The 21130-nt window shown below is 44.6% G+C and overlaps 1 protein-coding gene across 1 annotated transcript; it reads right to left on the bottom strand.

The window, feature by feature from the left end:
- Positions 1-504: 504 nt before the first annotated feature.
- LOC109868243 (voltage-dependent calcium channel gamma-6 subunit-like) lies at positions 505-19631 on the bottom strand. Its single transcript, XM_031787265.1, has 5 exons — positions 19527-19631; positions 11542-12196; positions 7024-7098; positions 6111-6248; positions 505-1920 (listed from the first exon to the last, which is right to left on the bottom strand). The coding sequence occupies exons 2-5, from the start codon at positions 11906-11908 to the stop codon at positions 1697-1699; spliced, it is 804 nt and encodes a 267-aa protein (XP_031643125.1). The 5' UTR covers positions 11909-12196; positions 19527-19631; the 3' UTR covers positions 505-1696.
- Positions 19632-21130: the final 1499 nt, after the last annotated feature.

The raw sequence follows: 21130 nt of genomic DNA, 5'->3' as shown, positions 1-21130 counted from the left end.
TCTGGAAGAAAACCTGATGGAGTCTGCAAAAGACCTGAGACTGGGACGGAGATTTGTCTTCCAACAAGACAATGATCCAAAACATAAAGCAAAATCTACAATGGAATGGTTCAAAAATAAACATATCCAGGTGTTAGAATGGCCAAGTCAAAGTCCAGACCTGAATCCAATCGAGAATCTGTGGAAAGAACTGAAAACTGCTGTTCACAAATGCTCTCCATCCAACCTCACTGAGCTCGAGCTGTTTTGCAAGGAGGAATGGGAAAACATTTCAGTCTCTCGATGTGCAAAACTGATAGAGACATACCCCAAGCGACTTACAGCTGTAATCGCAGCAAAAGGTGGCGCTACAAAGTATTAACTTAAGGGGGCTGAATAATTTTGCACTCCCAATTTTTCTGTTTTTGATTTGTTAAAAAAGTTTGAAATATCCAATAAATGTCGTTCCACTTCATGATTGTGTCCCACTTGTTGTTGATTCTTCACAAAAAAATACAGTTTTATATCTTTATGTTTGAAGCCTGAAATGTGGCAAAAGGTCGCAAAGTTCAAGGGGGCCGAATACTTTCGCAAGGCACTGTACAGAGCTGTGCTTGTAAAGTGAGTCTATACAATACACTCTCAAATATAAATCTTTATCTTCCATACATACATTAAATCATTCACACATTCTTACGTAAAAACAGCATTCATTCATGTGGACAATGTGTAGATAATAAATAGATCATATATTATTTATAGGTATTAAGTGTAAGACGTCATAATCATTCATAATAGATTAATAGTGACAACCTGCAAGGCGTTTCATGTAGCAGGGATGGCTATGCCACTTCCTGGAAACAATATAGCATCTCCTCCCTTAGCAACGGTAGTGACCTACATGTTACCACGGTTACCATGTTACCATTTCATTGGCTAAGTAACACTATCAATAAGTAATGGTTAGTACATAGTTCATAGTACAGACAGGATGCTGCACCCCACTGCTGGGTCTTTATCTACAACTACAGTGTGGTTGGCGTTGTGTTTAAAGAACTAGTTCAATAACTAAATGACATATTGGTTTCCTTACCCTGTTAGCAGTCAATGGACACGTTAAGACATCAATCCATGCTTTGGTTTTGTTTAACCCAGCATTACCCCCCTGGTTCTGCTTAGAAACATTGCTTGTTCTTTGGTAGGTCATCAGAAACTTCTAAAAGCTATAGGTTGGTCATGATGCCAAAAAGTGGGGAAGTTGTGGTCTACGCAGTGTTCTGCTTAGAAACATTGCTTGTTCTTTGGTAGGTCATCAGAAACTTCTAAAAGCTATAGGTTGGTCATGATGACAAAACGTGGAGAAGTTGTGGTCTACGTAGTGTTTTCTGGTAAGGTCGCAGGCTTTAGGGCAGGCTTGTAGAGTTCAAGGCACAGTTAGTGAGCATCATTGTTATTGCATTAAGTAAACACTGTGTCGACCTACAAGTTAGTCAGTCTTTCAGTCTAGTTTGACAATATAACTGACAATATAAACAGGGGTCTCCAACTCAACTCCTGGGTGGCATCAGTGTCTACTGGTTGTAATTGTTCTGATCAGTGTCTGATTTATACTTGACAACTAAAGCCAGTAGACAGTGCTTCCCTCGAGGACTGGAGTTTGATTGCGATCCTGATTGCGACTCAATTTTTTCCCCACAGCTTTTGGGCCTCCCATGTGCTAGGTAGTGCTGCTGTTGCGTTGAGGCAGACATTTTTCCCATGGGCTATAAGGGAGGGAGAGGATCAGGAAAAGGATCCCCCCCATGATGAGGATGGCCCCAGCGAAGCCCACACAGGCAATGGACCAGGAAAGCTCGTGGTGGAGCGGTATGGAGTGGTCAGATGACAACAGGGCCAGCACTGACTGGTGAAACACCAGTATAGACAGCAGGACCAGTAGACCTGAGGGAGGGAGGGAGGGAGGGAGGGAGGGAGGGAGGGAGGGAGGGAGGGAGGGAGGGAGGGAGGGAGGGAGGGGAGTAGGTAGGTGAGACGGAGAGGAGGTGTGAGGGGAGAGAGAGTGAGAAAGAGAGAGCTATACAAATTGATGGATGTGGTGTTGAGGGAAAAACATACAACATTATAAATCCATGTACACAAGCAACAAATGTGCAGTTAAAATTGGCAAAAAAACACATTTCTTTCCACAGGGCTGGGGGGTGAGACAGGGATGCAGCTTAACTCCGACCCTCTTCAACATATACAGTGCCTTGCGATAGTATTCGGCCCCCTTGAACTTTGCGACCTTTTGCCACATTTCAGGCTTCAAACATAAAGATATAAAACTGTATTTTTTTGTGAAGAATCAACAACAAGTGGGACACAATCATGGAGTGGGACGACATTTATTGGATATTTCAAACTTTTTTAACAAATCAAAAACAGAAAAATTGGGAGTGCAAAATTATTCAGCCCCCTTAAGTTAATACTTTGTAGCGCCACCTTTTGCTGCGATTACAGCTGTAAGTCGCTTGGGGTATGTCTCTATCAGTTTTGCACATCGAGAGACTGACATTTTTTACCATTCCTCCTTGCAAAACAGCTCGGGTTCAGTGAGGTTGGATGGAGAGGATTTGTGAACAGCAGTTTTCAGTTCTTTCCACAGATTCTCGATTGGATTCAGGTCTGGACTTTGACTTGGCCATTCTAACACCTGGATATGTTTATTTTTGAACCATTCCATTGTAGATTTTGCTTTATGTTTTGGATCATTGTCTTGTTGGAAGACAAATCTCCGTCCAAGTCTCAGGTCTTTTGCAGACTCCATCAGGTTTTCTTCCAGAATGGTCCTGTATTTGGCTCCATCCATCTTCCCATCAATTTTAACCATCTTCCCTGTCCCTGCTGAAGAAAAGCAGGCCCAAACCATGATGCTGCCACCACCATGTTTGACAGTGGGGATGGTGTGTTCAGGGTGATGAGCTGTGTTGCTTTTACGCCAAACATAACGTTTTGCATTGTGGCCAAAAAGTTCAATTTTGGTTTCATCTGACCAGAGCACCTTCTTCCACATGTTTGGTGTGTCTCCCAGGTGGCTTGTGGCAAACTTTAAACGACACTTTTTATGGATATCTTTAAGAAATGTCTTTCTTCTTGCCACTCTTCCATAAAGGCCAGATTTGTGCAATATACGACTGATTGTTGTCCTATGGACAGAGTCTCCCACCTCAGCTGTAGATCTCTGCAGTTCATCCAGAGTGATCATGGGCCTCTTGGCTGCATCTCTGATCAGTCTTCTCCTTGTATGAGCTGAAAGTTTAGAGGGACGGCCAGGTCTTGGTAGATTTGCAGTGGTCTGATACTCCTTCCATTTCAATATTATCGCTTGCACAGTGCTCCTTGGGATGTTTAAAGCTTGGGAAATCTTTTTGTATCCAAATCCGGCTTTAAACTTCTTCACAACAGTATCTCGGACCTGCCTGGTGTGTTCCTTGTTCTTCATGATGCTCTCTGCGCTTTTAATGGACCTCTGAGACTATCACAGTGCAGGTGCATTTATACGGAGACTTGATTACACACAGGTGGATTGTATTTATCATCATTAGTCATTTAGGTCAACATTGGATCATTCAGAGATCCTCACTGAACTTCTGGAGAGAGTTTGCTACACTGAAAGTAAAGGGGCTGAATAATTCTGCAAGCCCAATTTTTCAGTTTTTGATTTGTTAAAAAAGTTTGAAATATCCAATAAATGTCGTTCCACTTCATGATTGTGTCCCACTTGTTGTTGATTCTTCACAAAAAAATACAGTTTTATATCTTCATGTTTGAAGCCTGAAATGTGGCAAAAGGTCGCAAGGTTCAAGGGGGCCGAATACTTTCGCAAGGCACTGTACATCAAAGAATTGACGAGAACAGTCTGCAGCACCTGGCCTCACCCTACTAGAATCTGAAGTCAAATGTCTACTGTTTCCTGATGATCTGGTGCTTCTGTCCCCAACCAAATCATGAGAAAACAAAAAGATAATTACGTGACACATTGGAAAGAATTTACAAAAACATCGAGCAAACTGGAGTGGTGTTTGGCACTAAACAGAGAGTACACAGTGGCAGAATACCTGACCACTATTACTGACCCAAAAATAAGGAAATCTTTGACAATGTACAGACTCAGTGAGCATAGCCTTGCGATTGAGAGAGGGTGCCGTAGGCAGACCTGGCTCTGAAGAGAAGACAGACAATGTGTACACTGCCCACAAAATGACGTGGAAACTGAGCTGCACTTCCTGACCTGCCAAATGTATGCCAATTTTAGAGACACATGTTTCCCTCAGATTACACAGACCCACAAAGAATTTGAAAAACAAATGCAATTTTGATAAACTCCCATATCTATTGGGTGAACTACCACAGTGAGCCATCACAGCAGCAAGATTTGTGAACTGTTGCCACAAGAAAAAGGCAACCAGTGAAGAACAAACACTATTGTAAATACGACCTATATTTATGTGTATTCATTTTCCATTTTGTATTTTGCACATAATTACAATACTGTACAGTCGTGGCCAAAAGTTTTGAGAATGACACATTCATTTTCACAAAGTCTGCTGCCTCAGTTTGTATGATGGCAATTTGCATATACTCCAGAATGTTATGAAGAGTGATCAGATGAATTGCAATTAATTGCAAAGTCCCTCTTTGCCATGCTAATGAACTGAATCCTAAAAAAAATACATTTCCACTGCATTTCAGCCCTGCCACAAAAGGACCAGCTGACATCATGTCAGTGATTCTCTCGTTAACACAGGTGCGAGTGTTGACGAGGACAAGGCTGGAGATCACTCTGTCATGCTGATTGAGTTCGAATAACAGACTGGAATTTTCAAAAGGAGGGTGGTGCTTGGAATCATTGTTCTTCCTCTGTCAAACATGGTTACCTGCAAGGAAACACATGCCGTCATCATTGCTTTGCACAAAAAGGGCTTCACAGGCAAGGATATTGCTGCCAGTAAGATTGCACCTAAATCAACCATTTATCGGATAATCAAGAACTTCAAGGAGATCGGTTTAATTGTTGTGAAGAAGGCTTCAGGGCGCCCAAGAAAGTCCAGCAAGCGCCAGGACCGTCTCCTAAAGTTGATTCAGCTGCGGGATCGGGGCACCACCAGTACAGAGCTTGCTCAGGAATGGCAGCAGGCAGGTGTGAGTGCATCTGCATGCACAGTGAGGCGAAGACTTTTGCAGGATGGCCTGGTGTCAGGAAGGGCAGCAAAGAAACCACTTATCTCCAGGAAAAACATCAGGGACAGACTGATATTCTGCAAAAGGTACAGGGATTGGACTGCTGAGGACTGGGGTAAAGTCATTATCTCTGCTGAATCTCCTTTCCGATTGTTTGGGGCACCCGGAGAAAAGCTTGTCCGGAGAAGACAGTAAAGCATCCTGAGACCATTCATGTGTGGGGTTGCTTCTCAGCCAAGGGAGTGGGCTCACTCACAATTTTGCCTAAGAACACAGTCATGAATAAAGAATGGTACCAACACATCCTCCAAGAGCAACTTCTCCCAACCATCCAGGAGCAGTTTGGTGACGAACAATGCCTTTTCCAGCATGATGGAGCACCTTGTCATTAGGCAAAAGTGATAACTAAGTGACTCGGGGAACAAAACATTGATATTTTGGGTCAATCCTCAAGAGGCGGGTGGACTAACAAAAACCCACAAATTCTGACAAACTCCAAGCATTGATTATGCAAGAATGGGCTGCCATCAGTCGGGATGTGGCCCAGAAGTTAATTGACAGCATGCCAGGGCAGATTGCAGAGGTCTTGAAAAAGAAGGGTCAACACTGCAAATATTGACTCTTTGCATCAACTTCATGTAAGTGTCAATAAAAGCCTTACGAAATGCTTGTAATTATACTTCAGTATTCCATAGTAACATCTGACAAAAATATCTAAAGACACTGAGGTAGCAGACTTTTGGCCACGACTGTATATAGACATAATATGACATTTGAAATGTCTTTATTCTGTTGAAACTTTTGCGAGCGTAATGTTTACTGTACATTTTTGATTGTTTATTTCCCTACAGGGAGGTCTAAGTCTACACCCAGAATAGTGGCTGCTCTCTTTGTAGTCTATTTCCCCTTACCTGATAGGATGAAGCAGAAGGAGGCGGGCTTGAGGAAGAAGGGTACTCCTTTACTGAGGGACATGGTGATACAGATTGCTCCCATCACCATCATAGACAAAGCTATCATTGCTAGGATAGCAGCCGCTATGTTCAGGTCTGGGGAGGTGGGAGAGAGAGGCGGGATAGAAGGGGAGGTGAAAGAGACCGAATGAGAGAAGGAGGAGAGAGGGATGGAGAGGAAGTGAATAGAGGGAGAAGTGGTTAGAGAAAGAGTGAAGAGGTGTTGGAGAGGAAGACAGGGGAGAATGAGGGAGGGCAGAGTTACACCTCAGTGAGCATTGTGCATCTGAGAGTGACATCACAGGGACTAAATACAGCACAGTGAGAAGGAGAGAGAGGGGAGAGGGAGAGAAGGTGAGAGGGAGAGAAGGAGGGGGAGAGAGGGAGAGAAGGAGGGGGAGAGAAGGAGGAGGAGAGAAGGAGGGGGAGAGAGGGAGAGAAGGAGGGGGAGAGAAGGAGGAGGGAGAGAAGGAGGGGGAGAGAGGGAGAGAGGGAGGGGGAGAGAAGGAGGAGGATAGAGGGAGAGAAGGAGGGGGAGAGAAGGAGGGGGAGAGAGGGAGAGAAGGAGGGGGAGAGAAGGAGGGGGAGAGAAGGAGGAGGAGAGAGGGAGAGAAGGTGAGAGGGAGAGAAGGAGGGGGATAGAGGGAGAGAAGGAGGGGGAGAGAAGGAGGGGGAGAGAGGGAGAGAAGGAGGGGGAGAGAAGGAGGAGGAGAGAGGGAGAGAAGGAGGGGGAGAGAAGGAGGAGGAGAGAGGGAGAGAAGGTGAGAGGGAGAGAAGGAGGGGGAGAGAGGGAGAGAAGGAGGAGGAGAGAGGGAGAGAGGGAGAGAAGGAGGAGGAGGCGGCAGAGGCGAGACTTAAGATGCTGACTTACTCTTGTGGGTTGTCTTCATAAATATGACTGCGTTGTCTCCATTGGTGAAGAATTTGAAGTAAGTGCAGTTGGATTCTGAGAAGAGAAACAGAGAGTGAACATCACACACACAGTATATTGCTGGTCCCTGTGCATCCATCGCCTCTGTCCTCCTAGACATGAAGACACATTTTATCTCTTGTGTGGTGGGAGCACCAAGAGAAACACTGCTCACTGCTCTACACAGTCCCACATCCACAGCACATCCACAGCACATATGGTGCCACGAGAGAGGTGAGAGCGAGGGGGGATGGAAGAGAGGGAGAAGGACAGATAGAAAGAGGGGGCAGGTGGAGGGGAAGGAGAGAAAGCAAGACATTTGTAGGGAGGAAGAGACAAAGAAGGAGAGAGCGCAGAGAACATGAGAAAGAGGGGGAAGGAGAGATAGGGAGTGATAGAGTGGGCAGATGGAGGGAGGGGTGGGAACAAAGAGAAAGAGGGAAACAGATGGAGAGGGAGGTGAACGAGATGAAAGAAGGAAAAGAGAGGGGATCACAGGGGCTTGGTTAATACTGCATTAGATAGACACTCTTCCTCTCTGTCTTTTATATATATTCTCTCGTCCTCTGCTGCTCTTCCTCTCTCTCTCTCTCTTTTATGTATATTCTCTCGTCCTCTGCTGCTTCATCCTCTCTCTGTCTTTTATGTATATTCTCTCGTCCTCTGCTGCTCATCCTCTCTCTGTCTTTATGTATATTCTCTCGTCCTCTGCTGCTCATCCTCTCTCTCTCTTTTATGTATATTCTCTCGTCCTCTGCTGCTCATCCTCTCTCTCTCTTTTATGTATATTCTCTCGTCCTCTGCTGCTCATCCTCTCTCTCTCTTTCTCTCTCTCTCTCTTTTATGTATATTCTCTCGTCCTCTGCTGCTCATCCTCTCTCTCTCTTTCTCTCTCTCTCTCTTTTATGTATATTCTCTCGTCCTCTGCTGCTCATCCTCTCTCTCTCTCTTTTATGTATATTCTCTCGTCCTCTGCTGCTCATCCTCTCTCTCTCTTTCTCTCTCTCTCTCTTTTATGTATATTCTCTCGTCCTCTGCTGCTCATCCTCTCTCTCTCTTTCTCTCTCTCTCTCTTTTATGTATATTCTCTCGTCCTCTGCTGCTCATCCTCTCTCTCTCTTTTATGTATATTCTCTCGTCCTCTGCTGCTCATCCTCTCTCTCTTTTATGTATATTCTCTCATCCTCTGCTGCTCATCCCTCTCTCTCTCTTTATGTATATTCTCTCATCCTCTGCTGCTCATCCTCTCTCTTTTATGTATATTCTCTCATCCTCTGCTGCTCGTCCTCTCTCTTTCTGTCTTTTATATATATTTTCTCGTCCTCTACTGCTCGTCCTCTCTCTCTCTCTCTCTCTCTGTCTTTTGTATATATTTTCTCATCCTCTGCTGCTCTTCCTCTCTCTCTCTCTCTCTCTCTCTCTCTCCCTCTCTCCCTCTCTCTCTCTCTCTCTCTGTCTTTTGCATATATTTTCTCTTCCTCTCTCTCTCTCTCTCTCTCTCTCTCTCTCTCTCTCTCTCTCTCTCCCTCTCTCCCTCTCTCTCTCTCTCTCTCTCTCTCCCTCTCTCCCTCTCTCTCTCTCTCTCTCTCTCTGTCTTTTGTATATATTTTCTCATCCTCTGCTGCTCTTCCTCTCTCTCTCTCTCTCTCTCTCTCTCCCTCTCTCCCTCTCTCTCTCTCTCTCTCTGTCTTTTGTATATATTTTCTCATCCTCTGCTGCTCTTCCTCTCTCTCTCTCTCTCTCTCTCTCTCTCTCTCTCTCCCTCTCTCCCTCTCTCTCTCTCTCTCTGTCTTTTGTATATATTTCTCATCCTCTGCTGCTCTTCCTCTCTCTCTCTCTCTCTCTCTCTCTCCCTCTCTCTCTCTCTCTCTCCCTCTCTCTCTCTCTCTCTCTCTCTCTCCCTCTCTCCCTCTCTCCCTCTCTCTCTCTCTCTCCCTCTCTCCCCCTCTCTCTCTCCCTCTCTCCCCCCTCTCTCTCTCTCTCTCTCTCTCTCCCTCTCTCCCTCTCTCTCTCTCTCTCTCTCTCTCTCTCCCTCTCTCTCTCTCTCTCTCTCTGTCTTTTGTATATATTTTCTCGTCTGCTGCTCTTCCTCTCTCTCTCTGTCTTTTATATATATTCTCTCATCCTCTGCTGTTCTTCCTCGATCCCCCTGTCTGGTAGTCACCCCTGCATACTCTGTGTGGTCAGAGACGCAGAGGGACCCACAAACACACACACATGTTAGTTTTACTATCCATGTGGTGACCAAACAACTGATTCCCATTCCAAATCCTATTTTCCCAAACCTTAACCCCAAACCCTACCCCTAAACCTTAGCCTAAAATAACATGTTTCCTTGTTTGACTTCTGGTCATCACAAGTATAGTAAAACCAAACACACACACAAGTACAAACACATACAGTAGACTCTCCTATCAACCTTAATGCTATTCTGTCTGCAACACTGGTGCGTTACAGGAAACCTGTATATTATAACCACAGATTTATAGTGAGATCTACCTATCAAGCTCTCCACCTGTCCACCTGTACTCCTGTCCACCTGTCCACTAGTCCACCTCTGAGTGGCTTAGTCAGTTAGTCAGAGGTTATGGTAATGTACAGTAGCAGTGAGTGATGTATGATGTATTAGTTGGTCTGGCACTGACAGACAGTGACAGAGAATGACTGTGATGTTGTTTCCCAGGGACAGGCGCCAGGGGCATGTAAACATGAATGTGAAATAGAGACGCACAGACGGAGAAACAGTTGTTTTTCTCCAAACATGAGAAGTCCACACACACACACAGCAGAGCCTGTCTGTCAGGCGCTGTGGGCCAACAGTGTTTTGACGCAAGGAGACGAGGAAGTGTCAGAATAGATACTGACTCGACTCCAACACACAGACCGTCATCGTAAACACAGATGTTTATCTGCTAGACAAGACACACAAGGTGAGTCAGACATAGATGTTTATCGACTAGACATCCAAGGTGAATCAGCCCTCTAAAATACCGGAGGCTGATAAACAATGCACCAGATGGATATAGCGTGTAATCTACATTGTAATAGATATGAACATTCATAGGATTCATCCATCCTAATAAAACAAGCTAAATCAAGACTGCAAAATGAAATACATCAATTTTATATTTATACAATGTCAAATATATATACATCCTATTAAAAACAATACATACATCATTGGTCGTGTATCAAAGCCAACCACTGCTAGCCTGGCTGAATATCAGACTACTCTGGCAGATAAAGCACGAATACAGGAGATGGCTACCTCATCCTACCGTAGGCCCTGTCTGGCCCCCTCTGTGGGACAAGTGCTTTAATACCTGCATTCATCCACCACTGGACGATCCCTACAGACAGAAACGGGTCATTCCACAGATAACAGACTTACATGGAGGAACGTAACAGTACAGGATGGAGGAAGTGGCTGAAAATCGTAGTTTATTAGCTTTCTTTTCCTGAAATCTAAAAAGTTAAATGTTTAATATAATGACGAATTCCTGCAATCAAAATATATTTCGGACTGATAATTCAATAAATGAAAATTCTAAAACTAAAATAAATTTAAATGAAATAATAATCCATTGAAATATTCCGAAAGACGAAGCTCCATCATGCAGTAAAAGGGAAGCGTCTGTCTTATATAAACACACTGAAAGTTTGGATCTTTACAAGGATACTGGAAACATCCTTTTCTGACTCACCAATGATTATACAAATCTGATGCCTATAGCTAGATAACTAACAGACAGACCAGTAACCACATTCAGATTTGTCAAATTCAGACTGGCTCCATTTCAAAGCAGTATTCCTTTAAGGACTCAATTTGCACATTATCTGTAGGATGACCCAGATACACACGCAGCAAAGCTGGCATACACGCCTCCTAGTCACACACGTTTGCATAAGCACACGTGCACACACACATACACACAAGTGCATGCACACGCATACATACAATATACACATGTATACACACACCCACATATTGATGCAAATTCCTGGGAGACATCCAACACATTGCTTCCACCTATCCTATGTTTACAGATCATTACAGAGGAAGGGGAGGAAGCCCTAACTAACACACACAGCACTACAGTGCAATCAGGAGTTGGTCATGAAATCAGTGTCCCAGTTGACTCCATCTTTAACTCCATTTCTGCGGTTGTGATTTGAGGGAGTCCAGCTATGACCGGAAGAGGTTTTTCGTAGCAGGTTAGGAGAGCATTTTAGCTAACCTTAACCCTTTTCCTAACCTCAACCAAAGTCTCCTAACCTGCCACATTAATTATCCTAACCTGCTGCGCACATTCTCCTAACCTGTTACGAAAAAATCCCTTGCGGTCGTAGCTTTACTCCCTCTAGTCAGAACCCATTTTTACAGTTGTCATCAAAATGAGACCCTAAGGATATTAACTAGCCTGTCCCCAAAATCAACTCATGGCCTGCCCTAATGCAACAGACAGACAGGTTCCTCACCTCCGGGCAGGTCAGCGGGGCCACAGCTCTCTCTCTCGGGGTTGATGTCGTCCACCCACAGGGTGCGGGTACACCCCTTCCACAGGCCGTAGTGGGCTGTCTGACACGTCTGGTTGTTACTCCAGGTCTTGGGCGTGGCCAGCTCCACCCAGAACTCTGTTCCCACCCCCAGCACTGTCAGGGTCACGCCCACAATGGCCACAAAGAACGCCAGCTTGATCTTCCCCTCCTGGCTGTCACTCATCCTAGGGGTCCGCCTTGTAGCACGCCCAACTCCCTTCACCCCTGCCAGGCCCCCATGGGGTCCTGCTCCTACCACCCCCATACGGCCATCCTCCTCCGGCTGGACAATGTAGTTGGCCCACATGGTGACCTCTACCAGAGGCCGACAGAGGCCCGGATGGAGAGAGGAAGGGAGGGAAAGAGGGAAGAGGATGGGAAAGAGGGTGAAGAGAGAGAAGCAGGGAAATAATTGAAGGGGGGTGAACCCCAAAAAGAAGAAAGGAAGGTTGAAGACAGAAGGAAGGTAGAGACACAGATAACAGCAGTTCAGAGGTGGATGTGGGGATGAAGAATGGAGAATGGGAGGAGGAAAGGGGAGAGAGAGATGGATGGTTCAGTAAGGGAGTAGACAAGATGGGAGATACTGGAACACCTGAATGAAAACAAGGAAAGAAGAAGAAAAAACGGTTAACAACGACAACACCCTCTTTGTCCCCATCCGTAACAAGAGAGATGATGATTCCCTAAAAAGGGGGATCAAGTTCAGGTGGGAAAAAACACTTGGGCCAACACTGATCTCTCTGTGGATAAAACTGCCAGTCTGCCAGGAGTAGAGATCCTTTGTTGCTGCCCTATGCAGCAGAGTACAAGCCTAGATACAGCAGGTAGCCTAGTGGTTAGAGCGTTGGGACAGTAACTGTAAAAGTCGCTAGTTTGGATCCCTGCAGTGACAAGGTGAAAAGAACATATGTTAATGTGCCTTTGAGCAAGGCAATATCCCAACTCCCCTGTTAATGTGCCTTAACAATAGCTGGCTGTGACCCCATTCTGAAGGTGTCTCAGGGGGAGTTGGGAAATGTAAAAACACACATTTCCAATTCATACATGTGTGAAATAGTACAAATACAAGCACCCACCAAATCATTTCATCATTCTTCTTATTAAAGAACTGCCTGGATTGGACATGTTTTTGTTGCTGTCCTATACACCAGAGAGAGTATGAGCCAGATACAAGCTATTAGAGCAGACTGCTGTCAGGGTTAAGGTGAGTGTTGAATCCTCCATTAGGAACTGTGCTGGCTCTGGGCCAGACAGCCATAAGGAAAGGCTATTGATTTCACCAGACGCCGACCAATATCCCAGCCAGGTATCCCTGGGTCCGCCCCTACAGATCCTCCTCGCAGGTTGCTATTAATACCCTCTCTGAAAGAAATATTCTGCATTACACTGAGTGTAATGTACAGTTGAAGTCAGAAGTTTACATACACTTAGGTTGTAGTCATTAAAACTCATTTTTCAACCACTCCACACATTTCTTGTTAACAAACTATAGTTTTGACATGTCGATTAGGACATCTAGTTTGTGCATGACACAAGTAATTTTTCCAACAATTGTTTACAGACAGATTATTTCACTTATAATTCACTGTATCACAATTCCAGTGGATCAGAAGTTGTATTTTATTTTATTTCACCTTTATTTAACTAGGTAGGAAAGTTGAGAACAAGTTCTCATTTACAACTGCACCCTGGCCAAGATAAAGCAAAGCAGTTCGACAGATACAACGACACAGAGTTACACATGGAGTAAAACAAACATACAGTCAATACAGTATAAACAAGTCTATATACAATGTGAGCAAATGAGGTGAGAAGGGAGATAAAGGCAAAAAAGGCCATGGTGGCAAAGTAAATACAATATAGCAAGTAAAACACTGGAATGGTAGTTTTGCTATGGAAGAATGTGCAAAGTAGAAATAAAAATAATGGGGTGCAAAGGAGCAAAATTAATTAATTAAATAAATAAATACAGTTGGGAAAGAGGTAGTTGTTTGGGCTAAATTATAGGTGGGCTATGTACAGGTGCAGTAATCTGTGAGCTACTCTGACAGTTGGTGCTTAAAGCTAGTGTTTCCAGTTTCAGAGATTTTTGTAGTTCGTTCCAGTCATTGGCAGCAGAGAACTGGAAGGAGAGGCGGCCAAAGAAAGATTTGGTTTTGGGGGTGAACAGAGAGATATACCTGCTGGAGCGTGTGCTACAGGTGGGAGATGCTATGGTGACCAGCGAGCTGAGATAAGGGGGGACTTTACCTAGCAGGGTCTTGTAGATGACATGGAGCCAGTGGGTTTGGCGACGAGTATGAAGCGAGGGCCAGCCAACGAGAGCGTACAGTTCGCAATGGTGGGTAGTATATGGGACTTTGGTGACAAAACGGATTGCATTGTGATAGACTGCATCCAATTTGTTGAGTAGGGTATTGGAGGCTATTTTGTAAATGACATCGCCAAAGTCGAGGATTGGTAGGATGGTCAGTTTTACAAGGGTATGTTTGGCAGCATGAGTGAAGGATGCTTTGTTGCGAAATAGGAAGCCAATTCTAGATTTAACTTTGGATTGGAGATGTTTGATATGGTCTGGAAGGAGAGTTTACAGTCTAACCAGACACCTAAGTATTTGTAGTAGTCCACGTATTCTAAGTCAGAGCCGTCCAGAGTAGTGATGTTGGACAGGCGGGTAGGTGCAGGTAGCGATCGGTTGAAGAGCATGCATTTAGTTTTACTTGTATTTAAGAGCAATTGGAGGCCACGGAAGGAGAGTTGTATGGCATTGAAGCTTGCCTGGAGGGTTGTTAACACAGTGTCCAAAGACGGGCCAGAAGTATACAGAATGGTGTCGTCTGCGTAGAGGTGGATCAGAGACTCACCAGCAGCAAGAGCGACCTCATTGATGTATACAGAGAAGAGAGTCGGTCCAAGAATTGAACCCTGTGGCACCCCCATAGAGACTTCCAGAGGTCCTGAACAGCAGACCCTCCGATTTGACACACTGAACTCTATCAGAGAAGTAGTTGGTGAACCAGGCGAGGCAATCATTTGAGAAGGCTGTCGAGTCTGCCGATGAGGATGTGGTGATTGACAGAGTCGAAAGCCTTGGCCAGATCAATGAATACAGCTGCACAGTAATGTTTCTTATCGATGGCGGTTAAGATATCGTTTAGGACCTTGAGCGTGGCTGAGGTGCACCCATGACCAGCTCTGAAACCAGATTGAATAGCAGAGAAGGTATGGTGAGATTCGAAATGGTCGGTAATCTGTTTGTTGACTTGGCTTTCGAATACCTTAGAAAGGCATGGTAGGATAGATATAGGTCTGTAGCAGTTTGGGTCAAGAGTGTGTCCCCAGCTGCTTTCCAATCTTTGGGAATCTCAGACGACACGAAAGAGAGGTTGAACAGGCTAGTAATAGGGGTGGCAACAATTTCGGCAGATAATTTTAGAAAGAAAGGGTCCAGATTGTCTAGCCCGGCTGATTTGTAGGGGTCCAGATTTTGCAGCTCTTTCAGAACATCAGCTGAACGGATTTGGGAGAAGGAGAAATGGGGAAGGCTTGGGCGAGTTGCTGTTGGGAGTGCAGTGCTGTTGACCGGGATAGGAGTAGCCAGGTGGAAAGCATGGCCAGCCGTAGAAAAATGCTTATTGAAATTCTCAATTATGGTGGATTTATCAGTGGTGACAGTGTTTCCTATCTTCAGTGCAGTGGGCAGATGGGAGGAGGTGTTCTTATTCTCCATGGACTTTACAGTGTCCCAGAACCTTTTTGAGTTAGTGTTGCAGGAAGCAAATTTCTGCTTGAAAAAGCTAGCCTTGGCTTTTCTAACTGCCTGTGTATAATGGTTTCTAGCTTCCCTGAACAGCTGCATATCACGGGGGCTGTTCGATGCTAATGCAGAACGCCATAGGATGTTTTTGTGTTGGTTAAGGGCAGTCAGGTCTGGGGAGAACCAAGGGCTATATCTGTTCCTGGTTCTAAATTTCTTCAATGGGGCATGTTTATTTAAGATGGTTAGGAAGGCTTTTTTTTAAATATCCAGGCATCCTCTACTGACGGGATGAGATCAATATCCGTCCAGGATACCCCGGCCAGGTCTATTAGAAAGGCCTGCTCGCTGAAGTGTTTCAGGGAGCGTTTTACAGTGACGAGTGGAGGTCGTTTGACTGCTGACCCGTTACGGATGCAGGCAATGAGGCAGTGATCGCTGAGATCTTGGTTGAAGACAGCAGAGGTGTATTTAGAGGGCAAGTTGGTTAGGATGATATCTATGAGGGTGCCCGTGTTTAAGGCTTTGGGGAGATACCTGGTAGGTTCATTGATCATTTGTGTGAGATTGGGGGCATCAAGTTTAGATTGTAGGATGGCTGGGGTGTTAAGCATGTTCCAGTTTAGGTCGCCTAGCAGCACGAGCTCTGAAGATAGATGGGGGGCAATCAGTTCACATATGGTGTCCAGAGCACAACTGGGGGCAGAGGGTGGTCTATAGCAGGCGACAACGGTGAGAGACTTGTTTTTAGAGAGGTGGATTTTAAAAGTTTACATACACTAAGTTGACTGTGCCTTTAAACAGCTTGGAAAATTCCAGAAAATTATGTCATGGCTTCAGAAGCTTCTGATAGGCTAATTGACATAAGTTTAGTCAATTGGAGGTGTACCTGTGGGTATATTTCTAGGCCTACCTTCAAACTCAGTGCCTCTTTGCTTGACATCATGGCAAAATCAAAAGAAATCAGTAAAGACCTTCACAAGTCTGGTTCAGGAATTGTGAAAAACTGAGTTTAAATGTATTTGGCTAAGGTTTATGCAAACTTCCGACTTCAACTGTATACCCGCAGATACCATGAATGTTTTGTGTGTGTGTGTGTGTGTGTGTGTCCTGGCTCTCTGTGTAGTTTCTGTTGATCCAAACACATCTAGGAGGAGATGAGCTTGAGTGAGTGAGTGAGTGAGATAATTCAGCCCTGGGTGGCAATTAATGGCGAGTGCAGATAGTGGTGGTGGATAGATTGAGTGTCCCAGGGATAGGTCCCACATCAGGGGACAGGGCGGTGGAGTGAGTCCCATGGACAGCTCCCAGGTTGGGGCACAGCCAGTCAGACAGCAGATAGTGGTGGTGGACAGATTGAGTGTCCCAGGGATAGGTCCCACATCAGGGGACAGGGCGGTGGAGTGAGTACCATGGACAGCTCCCAGGTTGGGGCACAGCCAGTCAGACAGCAGGTGAAAAGAGAAAGACTTGATCCTAAGTGTCTTCTCTACTATCAAACTGGAATCCTAAATCAACCCATTGCCCCTACTCTTTAGGCACATAAGTAAAATAGATGAAAAGTCCTCCTAGCCTATAGGAGGGTACGTTAGTATATTTTGCTTATACATACAATCCACTAGCATCTACACAAGTGCCTGAGGGGTTAGGGACAAAGTTGTGTTGGGGCAACGTGATAGGATAGGAGACAGCAGTTCCGTTTAAACGTGGGAATTTGGGAGTTTGAATGACCATCTAAAAGTGATAGAAATGTGGGGAAGGAGGAGCTATAGGATGACTGGAATGGAATAAAAGGAACGGAGTCAAACGTGATTTCCATATATTTGATACCGTTCCATGAATTCCATTCCAGCCATTACAATGAGCCCGTCCCTCTATAGCTCCTCCCACCAGCCTCTACTGCTGTGTAGTAATCCATGAGGTGTGTACTCTGCTATCAGTCTATAGCTCCTCCCACCAGCCTCCATTGCTGTGTAGTAATCCATTAGGTGTGTACTCTGCTATCAGTCTATAGCTCCTCCCACCAGCCTCCACTGCTGTGTAGTAATCCATTAGGTGTGTACTCTGCTATCAGTCTATAGCTCCTCCCACCAGCCTCCACTGCTGTGTAGTAATCCATTAGGTGTGTACTCTGCTATCAGTCTATAGCTCCTCCCACCAGCCTCCACTGCTGTGTAGTGATCCATTAGGTGTGTACTCTGCTATCAGTCTATAGCTCCTCCCACCAGCCTCCACTGCTGTGTAGTGATCCATTAGGTGTGTACTCTGCTATCAGTCTATAGCTCCTCCCACCAGCCTCCATTGCTGTGTAGTAATCCATTAGGTGTGTACTCTGCTATCAGTCTATAGCTCCTCCCACCAGCCTCCATTGCTGTGTAGTAATCCATGAGGTGTGTACTCTGCTATCAGTCTATAGCTCCTCCCACCAGCCTCCATTGCTGTGTAGTAATCCATTAGGTGTGTACTCTGCTATCAGTCTATAGCTCCTCCCACCAGCCTCCACTGCTGTGTAGTAATCCATGAGGTGTGTACTCTGCTATCAGTCTATAGCTCCTCCCACCAGCCTCCATTGCTGTGTAGTAATCCATGAGGTGTGTACTCTGCTATCAGTCTATAGCTCCTCCCACCAGCCTCCATTGCTGTGTAGTAATCCATTAGGTGTGTAGTCTGCTATCAGTCTATAGCTCCTCCCACCAGCCTCCATTGCTGTGTAGTAATCCATTAGGTGTGTACTCTGCTATCAGTCTATAGCTCCTCCCACCAGCCTCCATTGCTGTGTAGTAATCCATTAGGTGTGTACTCTGCTATCAGTCTATAGCTCCTCCCACCAGCCTCCATTGCTGTGTAGTAATCCATTAGGTGTGTAGTCTGCTATCAGTCTATAGCTCCTCCCACCAGCCTCCATTGCTGTGTAGTAATCCATTAGGTGTGTACTCTGCTATCAGTCTATAGCTCCTCCCACCAGCCTCCATTGCTGTGTAGTAATCCATTAGGTGTGTACTCTGCTATCAGTCTATAGCTCCTCCCACCAGCCTCCATTGCTGTGTAGTAATCCATTAGGTGTGTACTCTGCTATCAGTCTATAGCTCCTCCCACCAGCCTCCATTGCTGTGTAGTAATCCATTAGGTGTGTACTCTGCTATCAGTCTATAGCTCCAAACCAAAGTCAAACGGCTGAGAACTGTCTGCCCCTTTTTAAATGTTGCACTGGGACGTCCTTCTGACAGATCTGGCAACCACAGTGGAAGGGATCACTTTCTGTCTGTCAAAGAGCATCATGCGCTCCCTATGGAATGTCCCACAGAACCAAAATAAAGATATTTAATGGCATACACTATCAGAGATATGTATATCCAATGGCTAGACCGAAACTTCTCTTGCACATGAAGTAACCTATAGCTTATATCTATAGCATAAGGCATAGCACTGAACCTAATGGAAAATAACAAGAGCAACTGCTGACAGTTGAATTAGGAGCTGTAGAATTACACACACCTCACATGGATAGATATCCCATTACATCACGCACTGCAAAAAGTGACATCTAAGCAAGCAAACATATGTTATATTGAGTGATAAGTCACTTATGTTCTTTTTTTTACTTAACTAAATTATGTAACGTCATTGCCAGATTATTTTAATAAGACTTGAAAATATATTCAAATGAGATAAATGACTTGTATTTAGCCTTTTTTAGGTTAAAAGAAGCCAAATATCTGCCAATGACGTGAGATATTTTAGCTTAGTAAGTCAAGAAACACTCATTTGAAGTGAATTATCACTCTAGAAAACATATTTAAGTTGCTTAGATGTCACTTTTTGCTGTGCAATGTCCGTGATTTCCTAATCATGGTCAAAATAGTCTAAATAACACAGCAAACTGTTTTACGAATCAGATCAAACCTAATCGTGTGTACATATCCGTCAAAACTAAGATCGACTGCAGAAATGTTTAGTTTCAAAAGAATCTGTCCATTACTTGTTGAGCAGTAGAACTAAAACGGCAGGCTCTAACTGCTCACACATGTTAGGAAAAAAGACATCTGTGAAAATCAGCAACACTCTCTCCTACTTAACCACCACTACTGCAACCAGCACAACATGCAGCTATAAGCACGATCTAAAGCCCAGCACCAATAACAACAAGGAGAAAAGTAAGTCTGACCTGTTTGGAATATGTTGTTCACTTCAGATTGAAAGAAGCTTGGAACTTAATAGAGGGGAGAAAGTTGGGAGTGTTGGAGAGGGGGTGGGAGAGAGAGAGAGAGAGAGAGAGAGACAGAGAGAGAGAAAGGAAGAGAGAGAGAGAGAGAGAGGGACATGTTTATACCTGGTGCTAATATAGGTCCTTTGTCATGATTGTTTACATTCTGATTGTTTCCAGATTTCCTGGTCCCTCCCTGTATGCAAATTAACTGAGTGTTATTCTTTTAAAATAATATGTATTTATTTATTTTAAGACATATTGATGTCATAATTTAATGGTGCCACCTGTCAATGATTTTAGAAGGTGGGAAAATGATGATTTCAATTGTTTCTCTGTCCAGATCTGTCTACTGTACACACAAGACAAGACATCCAGACACAATGCATGTTTGACTACCTCTGGGGGTGGTCAGAAAGATCAGATCACAATGCGTATTGTTAATCGTCTACACCTGTCTAAAAATGTGGGCACAATCAGAATGTGGACCAGATCAGGACAGATGATGCATGTTGTTAAAACCAGGTATAAATGGGGCTAAAGAAAGAGATAGTCAGTGTGTGTTAAGGGGGTGGGGTAAGTAAAGGATATGGAAAGAGAGAGTAAGAGGAGAGGGAGCGCTGGGTAGGTTGGTTCTGTAGTTGATTAACTGTGTCTACTGGCCTCTGACCCTCAGAATGTGTGTTTGTGTGTATCCAGGTCCATGTTCAAACTCAACTCTACATTTGTTTAAAATCTTTATGGTTTTGTCTTCTGCCATGATGACAGGCAACGTTTGTGTGGGTAAAAACATTGTGTGTGTGTGTGTCTATTTAAGAAAGCCAGCTGTTAATGACATTAAGTGGTGGCAAAGGAGGGGCCTCTGTACTGTTTATATGAGTGGAGGCCAGGGTAGCACTTCACAGCAATCCATAACACACTGTTAATCAGAGAGAGAGAGAGAGAGAGAGAGAGGAGATGAAGAGAAAGAGAGAGGTGGGGGGGGGGGATTAGTGGAGAAAGACAGAAGGAAAGAAAGACAGAGAGAGACAAACTGCAACAGAATGACAGACAGAAACACACTGGAAAGAGAGCATGACAGAGGAAAAGGTAGAAAGAAAAAGAGAGTGTGTTGGAGAAAGAGATGACAAGAGCAGTCAAGGTACAACTACATTTCATACAGTTTGCTTTCCTGTAGAGCTGCAGAACCATAGTCATTGTTCTAAAGCAGAGTGGAACCCCATTCAATGTTCTAAAGCAGAGTGGAATCCCATTCATTGTTCTAAAGCAGAGTGGAACCCCATTCAATGTTCTAAAGCAGAGTGGAACCCCATTCAATGTTCTAAAGCAGAGTGGAACCCCATTCAATGTTCTAAAGCAGAGTGGAACCCCATTCAATGTTCTAAAGACAATTAGAACTGTAATCACTATTCTAAAGCACAATCAGAAGCCCAGTCAGTGGTCTATAGTACAGAACCTCCCTTTAAGGAAGCAGAGTGTAGAGAGAGGTCCAGCCTGGTCTCATGGAAGTTCTCCACATGATCCAGCTCCTGCTCTGCTGTACTGCTCACAGTTTGGGTTACACA

Source organism: Oncorhynchus kisutch, linkage group LG13 (genome assembly GCF_002021735.2).
Source record: "Oncorhynchus kisutch isolate 150728-3 linkage group LG13, Okis_V2, whole genome shotgun sequence".
Lineage (NCBI taxonomy): Eukaryota > Metazoa > Chordata > Actinopteri > Salmoniformes > Salmonidae > Oncorhynchus > Oncorhynchus kisutch.
Note: the sequence above shows the minus strand (reverse complement) of the source record. Positions and strands in the feature narration are given on the sequence as shown.

What these genes read in the sequence shown, in the direction of transcription:
- LOC109868243 (XM_031787265.1), bottom strand. Translation starts at nt 11,908, where the DNA reads ATGTGGGCCAACTACATTGTCCAGCCGGAGGAGGATGGCCGTATGGGG. An exon ending in CCCCGCTGACCTGCCCGGAG is followed by an intron (nt 7,099 to 11,541) that starts GTGAGGAACCTG and finishes TTCTCTTCTCAG; the next exon opens with AATCCAACTGCACTTACTTC. An exon ending in CTTCTGCTTCATCCTATCAG is followed by an intron (nt 1,921 to 6,110) that starts GTAAGGGGAAAT and finishes TCCCTCCCTCAG; the next exon opens with GTCTACTGGTCCTGCTGTCT.